The sequence below is a fragment of the Camelus bactrianus genome, chromosome 1 (assembly GCF_048773025.1).
Source record: "Camelus bactrianus isolate YW-2024 breed Bactrian camel chromosome 1, ASM4877302v1, whole genome shotgun sequence".
In the NCBI taxonomy this organism is placed as follows: Eukaryota; Metazoa; Chordata; class Mammalia; order Artiodactyla; family Camelidae; genus Camelus; species Camelus bactrianus.
In genome coordinates, this window is record NC_133539.1 from 71,559,311 (window position 1) to 71,578,122 (window position 18,812).

An 18,812-nucleotide genomic window follows, 5' to 3' on the forward strand; every position below is an offset into this window, starting at 1 on the left:
CCTGTGGACATCTCGTTCCTCAGCTTCTCCTTTTAAGGTTTTTGTTTAGTCTCTTGTTTGCCTCAAATACTATCCATCACCTCAGGTAGCTGCAAACTTAAACACTTGTCTGTAATTATTTCTGACAGAAGTCCTACTTCTGAGGGAGGGAACCACTTTCTTTGAGCATCTGTATGTTAGGTGCATCTACTATCTTACTCAAGCCTCACTACAATCTTTATGATGTATAGGAAGTATTTTCACTTTACAGAAGAGGAAACTGAAGTGAAGGGGATGAAATGCTATAGGCCACAAAGCTGCTAAGTGGCATACCTAGGATTCAGACCTGAGAAAGCCATTCCCTTTCTACCATGATTTTCAGTTACCGAGTTGTCACTGTGTGACCACATTTACTCATGCTTTCTCATTTAATCACTCAACTCTTCAAGGTAGACTGTGTTGCCCCCATTTTACAGAAGAGGAAACTGAGGTAAGGCCTCTTGCCCAAGTTACAGTGTCATAGGACAGATTCTGTCCTGCTGGGGTCTTTCACCTATACCTTTAGACGATGTACAGTGCTTCATCAGCAAGCCTAGGGTTGTCACACCTCCTCTCCTGCTCAGTTGCTTTTGGGGATCAACATATTCTCGTTCCCAGATAAGGGGCCCTTTGTCTGGTGTCTGAAGTTCTGGAGTGACCAAAGTCAAAAGAAATACTCTTGGCTACCCATGTCTGTCTAGTAGAAAGAGCACTAGATAAGGAATTATGACTTGGCCACTGAATCTGGCTTTCTGAAAACTTATACCTCTTAGAATCTCAGTTTTCTCATCTATAAGTGGCTTTCAGAATGGGATATGCAAGGAAGAAAATATCTGCATTTTACTTTTCTCATTTTTTTTGTTAGTGTGTTTTATAATGAATTCCAGTGGTTCATGTACATAATTTGGGTATGCATGTTCAGTTGTTTACTAATGGGATACCTAATCATAGACCACTGATCGGTGAAGTGAAGGGTTTGGCTGCAGCATGTTTATAATTTACCAGAAAGGCTTCTTGCATTTAGGTTGAAAACTTGGCAGTGTTAACTCTCTGGCTACTGTTAGTTAACCTGGATATCTTTGGTTATCTTCCCCCTTTTCAAGTCTTTTCCCTAGTTGTAATCTCCTCAGCCAGAGAGGCTCTCTTCTTTTTCTACAGTGCTGTGGTGCGTGCAGTTTCCAGAAGTATGTGCTGTATGTCACTGGTTTCAGAAAGTAGCCTGTGGAACTGGCAGAGTAGGCAGAGAAGTTGTTGCCATTTTTCAGCAGGCAGGATCAGGGACCCCATCTTGCTCTCCTTGCAGTGAACCACAGTTGGAGCAAACTGCAAAGCCCTGACTGATCTTTATGACCATGGAAGTCTGGGGACAAACTGTTCTCAAGTCTTCTTTACCCTGAGATACCAAACATGTACAGTGATCTAGACCTAAGTGTTCTCTGGGCTAGTAAAGATGTTGAACTCTCCCAAAAGAAACTAAAGAACCCCAGGTAACAGTAATCACTGCTCACTTCCTTTCGGATAAACCCCTGAGGACTGTTCCTCCAGTGGAAGAGGCCCTGCCCTTCCTCTGCCCACCTGCCCTGCCCAGGGTCCCAGGTTCCTCATTGGGAGGTACACACGGTACTCTTACTTGCCTTGCTTATGACTCCTTGCCCCCATTTTTTTCATAAATACTGTCCCTCACACAATCTTGGAAAGAGTTGTAGTTATTTTACTAGAGATGGTATAATAGCTGTCACAGTCACGGTCCTCACTAGTAGGGCATCTGATAAAATTGATAGGATCAATTCAGTTAGATGTAGTAAAACACCATTTAATGTGCTATTAAGAAAGGAAGAATACTACCAATTCCTGTGACACACCACCAATTGTAAGATGCAAATGATTTCAGATAATGGGGAAAAATATCTCAAGAATCTATGAAAAATAGTAGCTTCCCTTCCTAACTCACAAGTGGGAGAGCAGAAACTGGAGAGACTGGGAATCCACCAGATAACTGAGTGCCTCACAGAGTGAGCAAATATGGAAGCCAAAGGTAACTCGCAGAAGTAGCTGCTGGCAGGGACTATTCAGTGAGTATCTGCTAAAATAAACCCTATTTATGTTGCTGGGATCATTCCTTAATATCATTGAAGAAGTTGAAAGGGCTAGTTGCCTATTGACTAAAGAGACTAGAGGAACGAATAAATGTTTAAATTTCTTTAACTAATTCAAGTAGTTGAGTGCCTACTATGTGTAAGGAGTTGTGGTACATAAATGTAGTTTTTAAGAATAAATTAATTTCTTCTCTAAAATGTGACTAAATAGTAAATTCTGCCATTAAATAAACTCAATTTAGTGGTAGTTCTAGCAACATTAGTTCTTGCAGAAAAATGAAATAGTCACCAGACCTCCCACATGTAGACATATTTTCAAAAGCAGTTGCAAAATTCTTCCAGATTATTCCTGAATTCTTGTCTGATGAGTATTTTTCTCAGACATGTGGATCTTCATCTTCACAGATGATCCATCGATATTTCCATAAGCTGTCCAGAAGCTTAAGAAGCATACCATTCCCTGCGGAAAAAGAAGCAGTTATTTTGCTTTTCTACTCTTGGCCAAAGAAAGAATTCTGTGCATTACTTCTGTCTTTGGCTTGGCTATTTTCAAATAATTATAGATCTGATTATTGTTTATTGTGAAGAGTAAACTGTTCTAAAGAAATAAAATATCAATCTGAGTGAAGGAAGTTAGCCCCTTAGAGCACCTGTAGTTTTCCAGAAATTTTGACTTTGCCAGCCCATGACAGTTTTGATACTCGAACATTGATTTCACTTAATTTTCTTAGCTTACTCCTCTCCCAACCCAAGTATATAATACTCTTAAATAATTGTGGTAGAAAATCTTCCTCAGGTGGACTTTTGATCAGATTTTTCTTTGCTTTTATTTTTAGCTTCCTTAAATTACAAATATTTATTTTGTAGGTATCATAGCTGCAAATGTTTTTGTATTCTGTTTGTGGAGAGTCCCTTCTCTACAGCGGACAATGATCAGATATTTCACATCCAGCCCAGCCTCAAGTAAGTCTAACTTGTGTAATTTTATTTTGAAGTAGAGGTAATATGAAAGAAAGAAACTTTATGTTAATTGGAGTACTATTTAAAAAGATGAGTTACTTGTCAGTAATTATAAGCAAAATCTAGAGGATAGGCTGTAAGCTCTTGGAGGACAGGAACCTCATTTCTCTTACTGTTATATCCAGGTTTCTAAAAATCTGCCTTACACATAGTAGATATTGAGGTATTTTTTAATGACTTAAGATCCGTACTCACTCCAAGTTTACTCTTTGAGGAGACTATTACATACAATTTACTAATTCTTTTTTCTAGCCAACTTTTTCCATAAGAACAAGTTGCTTTCATTGAATTGAGAATTATTATTGATTGCTTAAAGTAGAACAGAGATTTAAGGGCTTTTCGCCATTTTGAAAAATGCTGTCTTAAACCATCTTACCTAAGCTTTTAACTGGCTCTGGTTTGTTTCTCATATTTGATTTCATAATAATAATGAAAAAAACTCTAAAGTGGCTAATTTTTACTGGCTATGTGTTCTACAGTTATCAGACTTTTTCTTTTTCTCGTAGAGGCCCTTTGTTCGCCAATGTTGCTGTCAACATTCAGTCATTTCTCCTTGTTTCACATGGCAGCAAATATGTATGTTTTGTGGAGCTTCTCTTCCAGCATAGTGAACATTCTGGGTCAAGAGCAGTTCATGGCAGTGTACTTATCTGCAGGTAATAAGCTTTCATCTCAAGTCCTTTCAGAGTATAAGTGCTCTCACCTGTCTGGAGAAGGGAGAGAGGGAATGATTATAGCCATATTCTACATACAGTAAGTTCTCAGCACATATTTGTTTCTCAAATTATGTATAGAGAAGGATACCACAAAGTGGTGTAGAATTTAAGCACGTCATTTTTATCTCACTAGACCTTGGTTTTTCTTTAGCTCAGACCCACCATTTTATAGACTAGTGGTTTCCAGACTTCCCAGCTGCCTCAGTCATTTGGATCTTTGTTAAATAAACTTAAGCTCATTTCCCCCATATGTTTAGTTTCCAGAAAGCTTTAGATTAGACCTATCCAGTAAGATTGTCAAGAATGAGTTTATTCTCTTTGTTGCAAGCCTGTATGTTAGCATGGAACCACTCTAGTCATGTTTCCGGAGATAGCATCATTTCCTTATTTCAACTAGGAAGTGATAGTGCAGGATTCCAGGTTCCTGCTTAATCGGCAATTGGTTGATTAAATTTTACTTATCTCTCTGTTTGCAAAATGTCATTATCTCTCTGTTTGCAAAATGTCCTTAATTAAAATCATAAAGCATAAAAATTCATTCCTAAAATCCCTTCATTTAAAAACAGTATATCTGGCAGTTGTGCTGTAGTGAAAAGGCACCGAGCTTGAAGATAGAAGACCTAGATTCAGATCCTATTTCTGCTACCAGCTGTGTGATGTTGCAGGAAAGAGTATACCTCTCTAAGGATGAGACTTAAACTCTCATGACATGGAGTTTTAGAAGGGACTAAATAGAAGCATCTACCAAAAGGCCCGGAGTGGGTACTTAATCAGTGTTAATTAAATAATCATATGCATCTAGTCCCTGAAAACAGAAGCTGAGCAATATTTTTGGACTATTAGTGTGTTCTTTCTCCAAGCATTGGTTGTATTGTTGTAGGTACAGAGAGTCTGTTTCAAGTACCATTAATTCCTGCTCTGTAGGAAGTTGTTTTTTTAAAATGAGCCATACTGAGCTCAGATGACATTGGTGCCAAAGGGACCTGTAAAAGATCACCTGGTCTAGATCTGCAACAGATTCATCTGGCAAGCTGGGTAAAATACAGACTCCCTGGTCCCATCCCAGAGATTCTGATTTACTGTCTAGAGGGCAGCCCACAGATTTCCCAGACAGTTGGTGAGTTTGGGAACTAGTCAGTCTTCACACAGTGTAAATGAGAAAAATGATCACTGAGAGATAAAGTGAATGACTCTGTGTCACTTGGTAAGTGTGCAGCGGGTCAGACTTCTCTTTCCCTATAAAATACCTGAAGTGATAGGCAGGATAAGTGTTTATGCCTGCACCTTACAGTGACCCAGGTAGACACCCAGCTTTATTAGTCTCTGTTGGGTGGAGGTCAGAAATGGAAGCCATTTTTCTACCTCACTACAATTACTGAAATGTGTTTTATTTCTCAGGTGTTATTTCCAATTTTGTCAGTTATGTGTGTAAAGTTGCCACAGGAAGATATGGACCATCACTTGGTGCAGTAAGTATTTCTAATTTAAATTGTTAACTTCATTTTGAAATAATTTTAGATTTAACAAATAGCTGCAAAATTAGTACAAAGAGTTTCTATATACCCTTCACCCTACTGTTGACTACAGAACCACACTAGTACAGTTATCAAAGCCAGGTAATTAACATTGAAACAACGCTAGTAACTAATCTATATCTACTTTAGAATTTATACATTTGTAAAGCCTTGCAGTTTTAGGTTATATCTTTTAACTGTCGGTCATTTATACATACTTAACTGGCACAGAGTACATATCATGAGGAGTAGTCAGAATAGTGTGTCCTCCAGTCCTTATAAACCAGCCTAATCTAGCATGGGAAAGTTCTAAGTAATTGCAGATTTGGATCTGGTTCTGTATCCTCCTCTTGAGTCAGTACTTGAGTGCTATTCAGATTAGACTACTAGGCACTGTATTAGAGACTAGGGATATATCTAGTGAGCAAGATGATCAAAATCCTGCCCTCAGTTATGTTGTGGATGAGCTATGTTGTGGATGATTTTTTAAAAAATTACAAATGCATCTTCTTTTAAGTTTAATGGCGAATTTCGAGGCACATGGACATCTTTATATATATTTCTTTATAGACTACACAGTTTTTGCACATTTAAATACCATTGCACTTAAATGTATTCAAATAGGGAATCTCATTTAAATAAACTCTAAAAAGCTTCAGTTTTGGAAAAAAATCCTTATGTAAAATAATCATTCCATAATTTGTGTGTTCCTCAGATTTGAGTATAATTTTCCTAATGAGATCTGTATCTTGTACTGTGACCTTTATGCTTTCTTAACTTAAGCCCCCTTTTTTCTTTCTTTGTGGAATGTTTGCTTTCTGTATAAAATTTGGTGCCAGTATGATTTATATCTTTCAAGTCCAATGCACTACCTCATTCATCAACTAAGTGCCTGTTTTATGAAGGCAGAGTAGACCACTAGGATGAATCAGAAGTGAACTCTGACTTCACATTTAGTTTAGTTGAGGAGAAAACATTATACACGTATCTAATACATACTGAAAGGGCTGAGTAGTCTCTAGAGGACATTGGGGGAGACCTTTCTCATTAGTTCAGAGGATCTGGGAAGGCATTTTGATGTGCCGTCAGACAACTGTTATTCCCATTTTACAGATAAGAAACTGAAGTCCAAAAAAAAAAAGAAAAACTGAAGTCCATGCTGAATAGAGTATGGCTGGCAGCATGGTATTTGGAATTAGACTGGATTTGAATCCCAGCTCTGCCACTTACTCGTGACTTCTAAGATGTATTACTTAACCTCTCACAAAATGGGGATAACACACCTATTTCTGATTTATAACGGAAGTATGTTTTGAGTGTTTAGCATAGTAAGGAGCATGTAGTAAGAAATGTGGAAGTGGTACTTTCTATTCTGTCATCAAAATCCTGTAGAACCATGGCAGGATAAAATTATTATCCCCAAATACTTTCTTTCATTTTTGGTTAAAATGAAAGAAAACCAGATCGTCAGGTATATGGTATTTTTAGTGAGAAATCGGGGGGGAAATACTATTAATAAAATCATGATAGAAAATATTAAGTTTTGATCTAATTGCCTTTGTAATCCTCTGATAAAAGAGACAATATTTATCAATTAACATCGGCACAAGGAAGCTAGAATACTGACTAGATTTTGGTAGAGGTTTTGTTAATTAGAGCTATGCATATTCTGAATCTCATTTTATTTTTATCTTTTATTTTTAGGGGAGGGTAATTAGGTTTATTTATTTTTAATGGAGGCCCTGGGGATTGAACCCAGGACCTTGTGTATGCTAAGCAGGCACTCTAACACTTGAGCTATATCTCCCCCTTTGAATCTCATTTAAAAATTGAATTTCTTACTAGTTATTGGCAGGAAGCTTTTCTAATTTTATGCTTTTCAAAAGTTAATTTTCTGTGAAATGTAACCTATAATCTTGAGTTGGCAAAGATCAGTCAGATGTTTACTGTAGGAAACAGCATTTGTTAAAAATGTTAGAGAATTTTTTTTCACCTGAAGTTGTAAATAGTTTATTATAGGCTGAATTTGCTCACCATTATGATAACCTACTCGCTGTAACTTCACTGATATCTATCACTGACCTAACCTGTACATAAACTGAGTTCTCTTGCTAGGTTAGAAAGGTATCTTCAGTCTCTTCCTTACAAGGTTGCAAGTGAAATAAAATGGTCGGTCACTGTTGCAGATTCATCTGAAATTTCATTTTGATTTATCTGTAGTGTTCTGGAGTATATATCTCTCTATATAACTTTTGAGTGGATGCTCTGGGTCCTGCTATATATACATCACTTACCACAGTCTACTGCTGGGTGTCATGTTACCAGTCTGAAGTGTCCCAGTACTTTCCCCAAATTATAATGTAATTATAATTATCTTAAATATTTCCTCTATATACATTTAGAATATCACAGTTAAAATTTTTGCTTCAAGTATTAAATGTAATTTAGAAAATTCCAAGAGAGAAGGAGAATCTATTGTGTTAACACATAATTTTAATTTTTTCCTTTGTTCTTCCTGATGTTCCAAGATTTCCTCTATCATTTTCTTTGTGTTTAGAGAACTTACCTTAGCCATTCCTTTAGCTACCAGCTACTTAGTTCAGCTAGTGACTAATGCTTTTATGTTTTTCTTTGTTCTGAGAATGTTTTGATTTCCCTTTCATTTTTTTTCTTCCCTTCATTTCTGAAGGATGTTTTCATTGGATATAAGATTCCAGGCTGGCAGTTCTTTAAACAATTGAAAAATATTGTGCCTCTTTTTTTTGGCCTCTATAGTCTGAGGAGAAATCCTTTGTTGTTCAAATAGCTTTTCCCCTATAGGTAAGATGTCATTTCTCTTATTACTTTCTAGATATTTTCCTTTGTCTTCAGTTTCAGAAATTTGACTTGATGTCTTGTCAAGGATATCTCTGTGTTTATCTTGTTTGGGGTTCACTCAGTTTCTTGAATCTGTTTTATGTGTTTTGGGAAATGTTCAGCCATTATTTCTTCAGATACTTTTTCAGCCTCACCTTTTTTCTTTCCTCCTGGGACTCTGATGACATGATGTTAGATTATATGTTATTACCTCATGGGTCCTTGAAACTCTGTTAGTTTTGTTTTTAAGTTTGTTTTTTCTCTGTTGTCCAGGTTGGGTGATTGCTATTCTGTCTCAAGTTAACTGATTATTTTCTTTCCTCTCCATTCTACTTGAGCCATTCAGTATTTTTATTTAGGTTATTTTTCATTCTAAAGTTTACATTGTTCTTGATGTCTTCTGTTTCTCTGAGCCTTTATGTATCTGTGCTATTATTTTTCATTTGTTTCAAGCATATTTGTAAGTGCTCATTGAAGCACTTTTATGATGGCTGCTTTAAAATGCTTGTTAGATAATTCTAACGTCACTGTCACCTTGATGTTGGTGTCTGTTAATTGTCTTTTCTCATTTAAGTTGAGATTTCTCTGGTTCTTAGTATGAAAAGTGATTTTTAAATGAACCTGGACATTTTAGATATTACATTATGAGACTTTGGTCTTAATTAAAGCAACCATTTAGCAGGCTACCTCTGACAGTGCTCTGACCGTTACTGCCAGGTGAGGGTGGAAGCCCAGGTTCCCCACTCAGCCTCCTTTGATACTGGGGGATAAGGGCTCTTATTGCTGCAGGACAGGGAGTTCGGCTCCCCAGCTGACCTCTGCTAATACCTGCTAATCTCCTGGCTACGAGGAGCAATGTTGTCTTATTATTGCTGCTCACGTGACCTCTGACACCTGGCAGGGATATTGGGATGCCCAATTGCAGTCTTCAAGGGTGGAAGTCCAGGCTCTCCGTTTAGCCTTTGCTGAGGATTGGGGATTGGGCCACAGTGGTTTTCTGAGGTTTATGGCTGGAGTAGTGGTCATTCTTTAAAGGTTTTCTATCTTGCTAGGCTGTGCTTTCTTGGTCCTTTGGCTTGAGAGAGCATTTTTGGGCACAGGCCTGTTTTATCTGAGTTCATTGGTGTTTTGGGGTTGTGAGCTTGGCCAGAGCCCAATCTGAGCAGTATGAGGCCAAAAGAAAACTCAGGGAACTCACCACTATGTCATTCCTTGTATCCGAACATTCCTAGCTGGTCTGCTTTCTTCTCTCAGACTTTCAGAGTCATCTTATGTTTGTTTTACATATAATGCCCAGGTTTTTTAAGCTATGTATAGCTTGTAGAAGGAGAAGCCCCTTAGAGCAAATTGATTTAAAATTCATAGTGTAAAAAAAAAAATCACACATACAAACCATTAATAGGATAGATAAATGAAGATTATATAGGTACAGAAAATTATCTATGAAAATTGTTTACTTATGAAATAAAGAAAGTAAAAATATTATGTGCATATTGATTACAAGTATATAACCAGTATACATAAACAAATTATTGGTAGAGAATAAAAGATCTTTACCTCTAACCAAGGAAGCAGAGCTTTAGGATCTACATGCGTTGAGGTTCATGACTCCCTGAAATTATATCGAAAATATATATAGGAGGAGGTATAGCTCAGTGGCAGAGCGCATGCTTAGCATGCATGAGGTCCTAGGTTCAATCCCCAGTACCTCCATTAACAACAACAAAATATACATATGTATGTGAATGAAATTTTTTTTGAGAAGAAATGGTCCATTTTTGTTATATTCTTAAAAGCATCTGACTAGAAAAGGTGAAAATTAAGAATCTCTGCATGGGGTAGGCCAAACATTTGTCAAGAAAGCAAATTGCAGTTTATTCAGACACATAATATGTTTAAATTTATGTAGAAAAAGGTCACTTTGAGAAAATTTTAGAAGGATAATGGAACTTCATAACAACTTTAAACTTTAACTTTTAAATTTTTTAACCTTCAAATAATATATAATAAGTACAATAAGTTATAGTCACAATGAAACTGAATTTACATAGAAATGCACAGCTAATGAGAATTTTCTTTAATATTAAATTTCTTTAATGAGTACTTTATATGGAGATAATCATCTGTTTGGTGTACCATATGATCTGGCCATTCCATTGCTAGGTGTTTACCTGACAGATATGAAAGAACACATCTAAACAAAGAGTTGTACACAAATGTTCACAGCATCTTTTTTGTAGCAACCAAAACTAGGAAAAACTCAAATGTCCATTAGGTGAATGGATAAATGTATTATGGTATATCCATACAATGGAGTATTTTTCACCCATATAAGGGAATAAATTGCTGAAACACACAACTACAAACTACATGGGTGAACTTCAGAATAACTATACAGAGTTATTCCTGTAAAGGAAGCCAGAACAACAAAAAAGTATATGCTATATGATTCCATCAGTGTAAAACTCTAGAAAATAGGTTCATTTTTACATATCTTGACAGAAAGTAGAGACGTTGCCTAGGAATAGGGGACGAGCAGGAGGTATGCGCTACAGAGGAGCACCAGGAAAATTTTGGGGATGATGAATATGTTCACTATCTTGAGTTTGGCGATGGTTTCATGGGTATTTACATGTCAAAACCTAATTATAAACCTTAAATATGTGCAGCTTTTTGTATGTCAGTTATACCTCAGTAAACTGGAGTTGCTTTTTAAAAATTTTTTAAAGACTTAAGAGTCCTTTGCTACAACTTTTCTGTAAGATTTAAATTATTTCAAAATAGGATGCTAAACAACACATGAGAAAAATGATTTCTAAAAGGGGCTCCTATAATGGACTAATCGATTACTGTTATAGTTGAAAGGTCCTTACTTTTTCATATTAAGAGACTTTCTGGAAAACAGCATCTGCCTCTTAATCACTAACTGTTTAGCATCTTCTATGTGAAGAGTTGCTTCAGAATAAAGGATTATCTTATGTTTTTAGGGATTACTAATACTTTAAAGTATTGTGAGTCCCAGGGATCCCAGATGTCCCCTGCCCTTAGTATATAGTTGCCAGTCAGCCTAAACAGGGAAACCAGCTCAGGTTGCATCCTTAGGAATGTGCTGGGGTAGCTACAAGATGGAAGGACAGCATGAATATCCCTCCGAAGGAGAACCTAAGATGTGAGTTCAGGTCAGTGGACAAAGACAACCCAGTGCTTAGTCTACAGAAGTGAAAGAACAAGGAAACACAGTCAACTACATATTAAAGGGGATGGGCTGGGTGTTGGTGATACCTGTCAATTCTACAGTGGGATTAGGAGTCAGAATTCTTTATTTTCTATTTAAGATCAACTGTCTGCTATTGTATATTGACCAAACTGGCTTCTGTGCAAGTCTGTAACAGTAACACAGGGGGTTCTTCACAAATCCCGACTTCCCTTTACAGGACAATGGCTGCCTGTGTGAAGACACGCACATGCGCATACACAGCCTCCATAATTGTTCACCCTTTCGCTGGTTCCCCACTCCATGTCCTAAATAGATAACAGCAACTCTCAAGGATATCAGAACCACCTCAGAAGATGGGATTCCCCCACAAAACTTGCCAGGTCGTGGTTGTGCTAGGATGCAGTATGTTAACTGCCCAAATTTATGTTTATTCTGAAAGATTTGTTTTGGCTAGAACTTCAACATCTGCCCCCAGAATCTTTCAGCATATGCTATATTAAGCAGAGTAGATGTCAGTGTTAAGGAGAATTCGAAAGGTAGAGAGTAACCCAACACCTTTCAGGCTTTATAGTATATATGTGCAACTTTTCTATCTTCAATTTTAAAATAAAACCTAAAGTCAACTCAGCAAAACCCAGAAGAAATCAAGTTAAAGCCCTATTTTCTGAGAGAAAAAATAGCCTATAAAATTACCCTTTTCCCCAAGATGAAACAAATATAATTTGGTTAGTTGGTGTGAAAGGAGAGCACTAAAATCCTGTCAGGACCCTCTAAATTACTTCTCCGTAGATGATTATATTCTCCATCTAAAGTGCTTGTTACAGAAATTTAAATATTAGAGAAAATTCTCATTAGTGCATTTCTACGTAAAGCCAATTTCTTTGTAACTATAACTTATTGTACTTAGGTTACTTTAAAGGTGGGAAGCAGTTCCATTATCCTAAAATTTTCTCTAAGTGACTTTCATCTGCACAAATTTAAGCGTATTTATGTGTCTGAATAAGTTGCAACTTGCTTTTTTGACAAATGTTTGGCTTACCCCATGTAGAGATTTTTATTTTCATCTTTTACAGTTGGAGGCTTTTAAGACTATAATAAAAATGGACCCTTAAAAAAAAAAAGCAGTGGAAATGTTCCAACTTTTAGGAGACCTAAGAGACATGACAACTAAATGCCGTACGTGGAGAAGATAGCTGTCAGGACATTAGTGGAACAATTGACAAAACTAGAGTATGTTCTCTATTATAGATGAAAGTGTTACATGAATATACAGTTTCTTGAAATTGAGAACTCTATTGTAGGGTATATAAGAAAATTCGTATTCTTAGGAAATAAATACATTGAAATTTTAGGGGTAAAAATATATTTATATTTATATTGATATATAAATATATATATTTATATTGATATATTTGTGAAACCTACTCCCAAATGATTCAGAAAAGGTTTGGATGTTTAAAGAAAATAAGTGAAATGTGACAAAATGTTTAAAAATTGATGAATCTGGGTCAGGAGTTTTTTTCTGAAGCGAGACTTGAATGTAAAACCCAAAATAAAAACTTCTAAAAGAAAACATAGGAAAAAACTCTTTGTGACCTTGTGATAGGCAAAGATTTCATAGTTGAGAGAGCACAATGCATGATCCTTAAGAAAACAAACTAATAAATCAGACTTCATGTAAAATAAAAACTTACTCTTTTCAAAAGACACTGTTAAGGGAAAAGATACAGGTAAAAAGAAAATAATTGGCTTATCAGAAATCTGATAAAGGACTTGTATCCAGACTGTATAAAGAAAAATTAAAGAATGGGCAAAAGGTTTGAACAGACACTTTGAAGAAGATACATAGATAGCAGATATGCGCATGAAAAGATGATCAGCATTATTAGTCATAGGAAAATGAAAATAAAAGCCACACTGAGATATCACTGTATACCTATTGCAAATTACAAAGACTGACCATACCAAGTGTTGATGAGGATGTGGAGAAACTGGAAGTCTCACACACTGCTGGTAGGGAAATAAAATACTGTAACCACTTTGGAAAACAGTTCGGCAGTTGCTGTACTTCCCTGTCAGTTGATCATGTTTTGTTGTTTTTACTTATTTATGTCTCTTCTGCCACTCTGTAAGCTCCATTAAAGCAGATTGGTTTTGTTCCCCTCTGTATCCCCCATCTAGCATAGTGCCTGGTAGGACTGAAGTATTTGAATGAATGACTGTTGTGAGGTTTAATGTGAACTAGGAATTATCCAATTTCTCAAGTATTCTGCCATTTAGAGGAGTTGGGAACATGTTTAACATTAAAGTTTAGTGAAATTATCACAATTTATCCAGGAGATATTTCATAGCCATTGTCAATTTAAATTATGATTATGAAGCAACCTGGAAAAATACATGATTGGAGAAAAATGACAAGTTATAATTTCAATTATAACAAGAAATGGTTGATTTACTGGTCACAAGTTTGTGAGGTTTCAGTTTTTATTCTTGAATACGAGGTTGTTGGGGGAAGTGCTTCTCAAGCAGGTGGATGCATGTATGTCCCAGGGAGGATGGTATGAGGAGTGGGTCATGCAGAGCCATGGGGTAAATTTGGCATGCTTTCCTGGAGCAGGACATTTGTCAAGGTTTTGAGGAAAATGTTTAGTTTTATTATGAAGTAGGATGCAAATTTCACATGATTTATGATAAAGCATTAAGCTTGGAAGAAATTCCATGCATATTGGTTTCTTTGGGCAAATTCATGTTCACTTTCTGGAGGAGCTTTGAGGTTTGAGAAGTTCTTTTTTAGTCATTAAGCGAAATATGCACATGACACGCATAACTGCCCTAAAGTTCATCATGCACTGACATGCTGGTTGGTACATCTTACTGCTTGTAGTTTGGTGCTTCCCAGGTGTCATGGACGTGGAACCCCTTTGCCTGATATTTTGTTCATTAGTAACTGAAAGTTTTTAAGCTTTGTGCTCACCTAGAAATTTGTGACTTACAAACTTTCTGGGAAAAGTATTGCTACTTTAGACGTTATAGTCACAGAGCAGTTGCACATTGAGAGTTTCACATTTTCACCAGTGTGTTCATTTGCAGTCTGGCGCAATCATGACCGTCCTTGCAGCTGTCTGCACTAAGATCCCAGAAGGGAGGCTCGCCATTATTTTCCTTCCAATGTTCACGTTCACAGCAGGGAATGTGAGTATTTTTATGAAGTGAAGTGCTGGGGACAGTGGTGATACTTTTACATTGACTGAATTCTTGCTCTTAAATCAGAAGTATCAATGCTGAAGAAATAAAAGTTGTACCAGTTCTGTTCTCTTTTGCTGTTTTTCAGGCCCTAAAAGCCATTATTGCCATGGATACAGCAGGAATGATCCTGGGATGGAAATTTTTTGATCATGCTGCACATCTTGGGGGAGCTCTCTTTGGAATGTAAGTTTGAGTGTAACTGATTGTTACGGTGCTTTCACTGGTCACATCCCTCCCCGCACCCTCGAGGAAGGCAGAGTAAGGCAGTTAGTTCTGTGAGGGGAGCAGGGGCAGGTGGAGTCGGGAGGGCAAGGAAACCTTAACATGGTTTGCATTGGCCTTGCTCAGCTCTGCCATGTGAGGTGGGACGTGAGACTGTTGGCCCCGCCCCTGCCTCAGTCATTTGTAGAGAGAGACCATCTGTGCCTTTACCCTACCCTTAACCTCAAGTCACCCCATCTCCTGACCTGTCACAATTCCTTGTCTTTCTTGGAGTCTGTTCCCCAGGCCCCTGGTCTGTGCTATACTCCTTACCCCACTCTCAAGCCACCTCTCCCCTTCCTAGTCCCCATGCTGCTACCTCTGACCTCCGTCTTTCCAGTGCTGGGCAGACATGCTGACTGGGTGGAGTCGTTCCTCTGCCTGCAGTGAGTGGGCAGGTAGTGACTGGAGTAGCAGCCAGGGATCATAAAGTGATGTCGATGACTTACTGAGCATCTTATATAGCAGGCGCTGAGCAAGTTACCTCATGTTATATTATTATCTCTGTTTTACTGATGGGAACAGGCTTTAGATATGACCTTCCCCAGGCCAAACAGCTCTTCAGTAGCAGAGCAAAGATTTTTTAAATTTTTATTTCATTTTTTTCCCCTTAACAGAGGCACTGTGGATTGAACCCAGGACCTCGTGCATGCCAAGCATGTGCTCTACCACTGAGCTATATCCCCCGCCCTCTCAGAGCAGAGATTTAAACTCAGATCTAGACCCTTCCAGCCCGTCACCCCATAGTGATTACAATTGCATTGTGGTTACAAGATCTCCCATTTGTGTTTCAGGCAATGGACTTTTGCCTAAAACATAGTAGTGCAGTAGTGACTCTGTCACAGAACTTCCTTACGACTCCTGAAGTCCATCTGACCATGAGAGTCTCTTCAGCAGAGCTGTTGTCTGATGTGCTGGTCTCTGATGACCTGTCTTTTCTTGCATAAATGTTGCCTTTTGTCCTTACTTGGTTTTTTACTTTATTCCATGACAATGGGAAAACTTAGCTTTTTAATTAAACAAAAAAAAAGTAGAAAAATCTATTCTAAGTGGAGCAGTTTTGCCCAGTAGGCGGTGGAACTAAAATGCCATTATGCCATTTATAATTTCAGTGATGATTAAAGAATAGCATGTGAGTTCTAGCTTTAACAGCAGCACATTATAAATAGTAGAAACTGACCCGGTATTACTGTATAAGAGACATAAAGACTTACGAAAAGGGGCTCTGTTTTATGAACTCTAAATTTACCTGGCTCCTTCCGTGCATACTTAAAGGATCTTTTCTCCAGCAGTTTTTTTATTCTTCCCAACTATAATTAGATGACCTTTTTCCGTTCTGAAAATCAGATCAAATGCATTTTAAAGTTCAGTATCTGAAAGGCAGAGGAATCCTTTCTCTTTGCTGTTACTAATTTCAGCTCCTTTCATTTACTAGATCTTGATCATATCCAGAATTCATCTTTTCTAACCTCTTTAATGTTGATTTAGAATCTTTACTAATGGTAAAGATCCATTAGTAACCTCAGCACATTTCCTTGACTTTATGTCCCTGACCAAATTTTATGGTCTTCACCTTGTACTGCTACTACAATAGTGATTGCTAATATATATTGAATATTTGCTGTGTGCCTAGGCTAAGGACTAATTTAATACTCTTAAAATCCTGTGAGAGATTCTAGTTTACTGAAAGGAAACTCCTTAAAGATGGAAACTCATCCAAGGTCACACAGCAAGTCATTGCAGAGCCGAAGTTTCATACTGAACACGAGACTGTGAGGCTGCTACCAAAAAAAAGATAACCTCAGAAAATAGTCATTTTGAAATAGTTTCCTAATTTTAATTTAACCAGATGATCAATTATATTTGAACTTATATGAGTATAATCAAACCAGTGTACTTGTAAGATTAAAGTAGTTGACTCTTTGCTTTAAATAAGTAGGTTAAAAAGATTTGAGAAGACACTTTATTAATGGAGAATTCCTGACAAGTGTTTCATTTCTTGTGAGGGTTTTACAATTGCATTTGAATCTTAGGGTGATCCTCTTTCTCTTGTTCTAAGTTCACTGGAGAACTTCAGTCTAAGCCCAAATGAATCTTGTTACATGCTTGTTAATTAATCTTTTTTAAATGCCTTTTTTTCTTTCTGTGAATTTACTGATTATTTTTAAAAAATTTTAATGGTGACTGTATTTTCATGATTAAATTTTAACTGTATTTAGTGAATATTAAGATTCAAGTCAAGTACAAGTCAAGTCCTTTGTAATAAAAAAAAAAAAATGCCCAGAACATTTTAAAAAATGGTTAAAACAAACTGTAATTCTGATACCAGGTAAGTTGAATAGAGCATTTTTTCAGTCAGGTGTCTGAGATGGAAAGATCAACAAAATCTGGTTTCTGCCTCAGGGAACATGACATGTTTGGGGAAACCAGGGTAAAAATAAAGGTTTCAGTAAGAAAAGCTTTTAATAGTACCCATTCTGAATCAGTCCCCTGTCCCCCAGGGATGCTCCCCCAGCCTGGGAGAGGAGGCAGATACCCAAGTTCCACCTGCAGCCTGTGCTGCCCTCAGGCAGAGTGCCTGGTCGTGCAGACCCTGGGCTGTGAGCTTCTCATCTGTTTCCTCCCTGCATGTTCCTCATTTTCAGCAGACACTCCCTAGATGCCGAAGTACAATGCAGGGGATAGAGCACAGGTTACAGAGTTAGATTTGGGTTCTAGTCTCAGGTCAGGTGATTCCTAGCTGTGCAGCGGAGCAAGTTAGGTTACTGACCCTCTGAGTGCTTCAGCTTCCTCAGCACATTGCTTCCGGCTGCTTTCAGGCATTGTTTAACAGCAGCATGGGGACTGGAGCTGAATTTTAATAGGTGGGCAGAATTTGGATCAGTGGACTCCCTTTTGTGTAGCCAGGTGGAAGGTGACAGAGGCATTTAAATTTTTATACCCATCTTATTAGTAAATTCTAATTCTGACCTTCCTTACACTTAAAATAATAAAGAGAGTCTAGGCTTAGAATTGGCCTGATCTGCAGGTGAATGCTTGACTGACCACTTAGGAGCTGTTAGCACCTTGGGCAGATGACTTTCTCAGACTTGGCTTTCTCAATGGTTGTAAATGGGAAAAGTGATATTCACCTTGCAGGGCTGTGGTGAATTAAAAGTAGTGTGTGTGAAGTGCTTACACTTTTCATAGTGGTCATGCATGGTCCCATCCTACTTCCATCTTTTATGTATTTTATATGTTAAAGGTAAGTCATTGATCCATAGTAAATTAATCATCTATTTTAATACACTAGATAGAAAATGACAGTGGCATTCAGTTTTTAAAATGTCAGCTTGTATCATCATGGTTCTTGCCATTTGTATGTCACACTGAGTGTTGGACCTGGTTTGTTTTTCTTTTCCCCAGATGGTATATTACTTACGGTCATGAACTCATTTGGAAGAACAGGGAGCCTCTAGTGAAAATCTGGCATGAAATGAGGACTAACGGCCCCAAAAAAGGAGGTGGTTCTAAGTAAAACTGGGGTTGGACAACACTGGTGCATCTGGTCCATGCTGCCTGAAGCCCCAGGAACTCGTTGGCCCTGGAGTGACCACATCTTTGTTCTGCCTGGAAGACACCCAGCATCTAGCTTTCCCAGTATTTTAAACTATGTCCCCAGTACATGTCTCATTAGAAAGTGAATTATGACAAAGTTGTGAAATAAAGGTTTATATCTCTAGTTTGTAAACAGAGGGTATATGTCTCTTTGAAGAGCACTAATGCTGCCCTGGACTGTTGTTATTTGCTTTTGCATTTAACACAGTTTGAGCCCTGAACCTGACGTTCGTGCCCATGGAAAGGTCGGATTGGAACTCGGAGTTGGTTG

General features: G+C 37.6%; 1 protein-coding gene across 2 annotated transcripts in view; it reads left to right on the forward strand.

Annotated features, from left to right (window-relative positions):
* Positions 1-18,674, forward strand: part of PARL (presenilin associated rhomboid like) — a 41,863-nt gene extending 23,189 nt beyond the window's left edge. For both annotated transcript variants that reach the window (XM_074367051.1, XM_074367053.1), the window contains 6 exons: positions 2,982-3,077; positions 3,641-3,790; positions 5,249-5,319; positions 14,528-14,629; positions 14,769-14,866; positions 18,350-18,674. In XM_074367051.1, coding sequence (XP_074223152.1) covers positions 2,982-3,077; positions 3,641-3,790; positions 5,249-5,319; positions 14,528-14,629; positions 14,769-14,866; positions 18,350-18,461 — 629 coding nt within the window. In that variant the 3' untranslated portion in view covers positions 18,462-18,674. The remainder of the gene's footprint in view (positions 1-2,981; positions 3,078-3,640; positions 3,791-5,248; positions 5,320-14,527; positions 14,630-14,768; positions 14,867-18,349) is intronic.
* The last annotated feature ends 138 nt before the right edge of the window (positions 18,675-18,812 follow it).